At 45.5% G+C, this 3501-nt stretch overlaps 1 protein-coding gene across 1 annotated transcript in view; it reads right to left on the bottom strand.

Annotated features, from left to right (window-relative positions):
* The window catches only part of LOC125482463 (transmembrane protein 161A-like), a gene marked incomplete at both ends in the record, with an annotated part of 4629 nt that extends 2105 nt beyond the window's left edge, over positions 1-2524 (bottom strand). Inside the window, 2 exons of the mRNA XM_048594543.1 lie at positions 330-486; positions 2375-2524. Of these exons, the coding sequence (XP_048450500.1) occupies positions 330-486; positions 2375-2524 (307 nt within the window). The remainder of the gene's footprint in view (positions 1-329; positions 487-2374) is intronic.
* Between the last annotated feature and the right edge of the window lie 977 nt (positions 2525-3501).

Genomic DNA, 3501 nt, shown 5'->3' with positions numbered 1-3501 from the left:
ACAGTGCGGCACTCCCTCAGTACCGACCCTCCAACAGTGCGGCACTCCCTCAGCACTGACCCTCCGACAGCGCATCATTCCCTCAGCACTGACCCTCCGACAGCGCATCACTCCCTCAGTACTGCATGGGGAATATCACCCTAGATTTTGTCTGGAGGGTCTGGACTTGGGTTTAAACCGGGGAGCTCTTGACTTTTAAGTGAGTGAGCTACCAAATGAACTTTGGTTGACATTGAACCTAAATGATAAGCCTGCATCCCCACTGCTCACGTTAGTTTGTCTAATGCACATTATATCCGGAGGACGCACGGATGCGACAGGAAGGATACATGCTAAAGGCTAATGTGAGCAGGCACCAGAGCACACCGACATTCACCTCTCCCTGGACAGTCAGCAGGCTGTAGTAGGCCTCAGTAAATATGTAAACCAGAGTCGCATACAAGACAAAATCCATCAGCCACAGGTAGTCCAGGAAGTAGCGAAGGGCTAAATTAAAGGGAAAAGAAGAAGTAAAAATTAGCACTTTCCACTCACAGTACAAATGTTCTTTTCCCTTTATTTTGATATTGCTTGCAAATTATCCTGAATAAAGTGATATGAGAAAGAAGCAAGGGGGTCATTGAATCCCTAGTGTGGAAGCAGGCCATTTGAGTCCACACTGACCCTCAGAACAGCATCCCACCCAGACCCACCCCCAGTCTCTGTAACCCTGCATTTCCCATGGCCAATCCACCTAGCCTCCAGAGGAAATCCATACAAACATGGGGAGAATGTGCAAACTCCACACAGACAGTCACCTGAGGATGGAATCGAACCCGGGTCCCCGGTGCTGTGAGGCAGCAGTGCTAACCACTGAGCCATTGTGCTATCCTAACTGTGAGAAAAGAAAAGTTCTATCATACAGCAAGTAGTTCAGTTGTAGAATGCACTGCCTGGAAATGTGGTGGAGGCAGGTTCAGTTGGGGCATTCAAGAGGGTATTGGATGATTACTTGGATCGAAAAGGTTGTGGAGAAAAAGCAGGGGATTAAATGATCCTCTTTAACAAGTTGGTGCAGCTATAATGGGTTGAACAGCTTCCTTTTGCACCATAACATTTCTGTCATTCTGCGAGAGTAAGACGAAACACTTCGACAAAATGTGTCTTTTTTCAGCTACACAGAATATCTGTACAACCAAATGAATTAACAAGTTAACCTTTGTCCTATTTTACAAAATCACCAAAATTACACCACATCTGGCCCACCATGATGGTGTTCATTCCCTACAGGGGCTGTAACCCTAATCCCATATGTTCACCACATTCCCGTAACGCTTCACCCCGCTTTCCTTCAAACACTTCTCTAACGTGTTCTTCAAAGTTACCATGGCGCCTGTTTCAGTTGTATATCCAAGTGACTGTCAGGCATTTTTAAGACTGAGCCATGGAAAATGTAGAGCGATGAAGATGTTTTGGGAGAGAATTCCAGAGACTTTTCCCCAGGGCAGAAATAACTATTACGAGGGGGCATGATTTTAAGGTGATTGGAGGAAGGTATAGGGGAGATGTCAGAGGTAGGTTCTTTACACAGAGAGTGGTGGGTGCGTGGAATGTGCTGTCGGCAGTGGTAGTGGAGTCAGATACATTAGGGACATTTAAGTGACTCTTGGATAGGCACATGGAGGATAGTAAAATGTAGGATATGCAGGGTAGATTGAACTTAGTAGGATAATAGGTTGGCACAAAATCGTGGGCCGAAGGGCCTGTACTGCGCTGACTGCTGTATGTTCTATGTTCTATGTTCTAAAGTGGGACCAAAGCAGCTGAAGGCACAACCATCAGTTGCAGAGCGAAGAAAGAGATAGCAAGAACTGCAGATGCTGCAGTCAGAGTCAATACAGTGTGGAGCTGGAGGAACACAGCAGGTCATGCAGTATCTCAGGAGCACGTGAGTTGACATTTCGGGTGTCCTGATGAAGGGTGAAAATCCGAAGCGTCAACTTTCCTGCTCCTCTGATGCTGCCTGACCTGCTGTGTTCCTCCAGCTCCATGCAGAGCGAAGAAAACAAGGGATCCTCAACAGGCTGGAATTGAAGGAGTGCAGAAATTTTGTAAGGGTGGAGGAGGTTTCAGGGACAGAGAGGGGCAAAGGTATGGAGGGATTTGAAAATAAAGGGTGAGAATTTTAAAATGGAGGAGTTGCTTGACAGTCGGTCAACAAACAAAAGGGAGAGATGAGCTAATTGAATTGGTGTAGGTTAGGATATGACCTAGGAACTACTGTCAGCACCTTCAGGAGAAGAAGGGAAATGAATTATTTCCCAATTCGTCCAGTCTAAGTCTCATCACAGAGCATTATAATTGTGGTAATTTCAGGTCATCACATGATCTTTACCCAGGGCGTCGAGAGGAGTGATGGGCTTCGCTTCCAGATAAAGTTTGATGTCCTTGGGCACTGTCTCTGGTTTGGCTTCTGTCACACCATTTTGCCTCCTGTCGGCAAAAGACAAGGAAGTGAGGGAGCAGAGAGAATCGGAATAAACCACTGACCTCATTAAAACATAACATAATGAAAATTAACATAATGAAAACATTACATAATAGAATTAAAACCCATCGGATTAAGAGGGGGCTTGACAGGACAAATGCTGAGAGTACTTGTGGGAGAGTATAAAACCAGAAGGTCCAATATTGAAATAAGTGATCTCCCATTTAGATGGAAGCGAGCACGGATTTCTTCACATTAGTGTTTGGAATTCTCTCCCCCAAGGAGCAGTGGAGGCTGGGTCACTGAATATTGTTCAGGGCTCAGTTAGACAGAATTTTGATTGACTTGGGATGTGGGGGTGGTGGGAGGCAGAATTGCTGAGCTAAGCCGCAATCAGATCAACCATGATCTTATTAAATAGTGCAGTAGGCTTGAGGGACCGCATAGCATATTCCTGCTCCTGTAATTTTTCTCTCTGTACTTCATATCCCACCAACATCTAAACCTCTGTGACTCTGCTAGTTTCACACCGTCCTTCCTTCTTGATCTTGCTTTCAAATCAAACTCCTACATGATCTGCGCTCCTGAAGCTGCCTCCAAGAGGCTGGGTCACCTGGTTCTTATGTAAAAAGATTCTTTCATCAATTTTCTCTCTATAATGTCCAAGCCTGTCTAAGTCATATCTGAGATGGTCCATCTAGCTCTCATCCTATATTCTTGTTTACATATAAGGATAATGCTTTTATGAGACGTTTTACTTTCAACTTTCTCGGGATGTGGGCACCACTGGCTAGGCAAGCATTTATCCCCCACTCTCAGAATTATTATGGTGCAGAAGGAGGCCATTCGGCCCATTGTGCCTGCACCAGCTCTGTTCCCGAGTGCCAGTCTCCTGCCTTTTTCCCCATATACCTGCTCACCATTACTATCTAAATAATCATCCGATGTCCCTCTTGAAGGTCACAATTGAACCTGCCTCCACCACACTTCCAGACAATGCATTCCAGACCCTAACTACTTGGTGTCTGAAAAAG

This window comes from Rhincodon typus, unplaced genomic scaffold (assembly GCF_021869965.1).
Source record: "Rhincodon typus isolate 14 unplaced genomic scaffold, sRhiTyp1.1 hic_rhity00010715, whole genome shotgun sequence".
Lineage (NCBI taxonomy): Eukaryota > Metazoa > Chordata > Chondrichthyes > Orectolobiformes > Rhincodontidae > Rhincodon > Rhincodon typus.
This window is presented reverse-complemented; position numbering and strand designations above follow the sequence as displayed.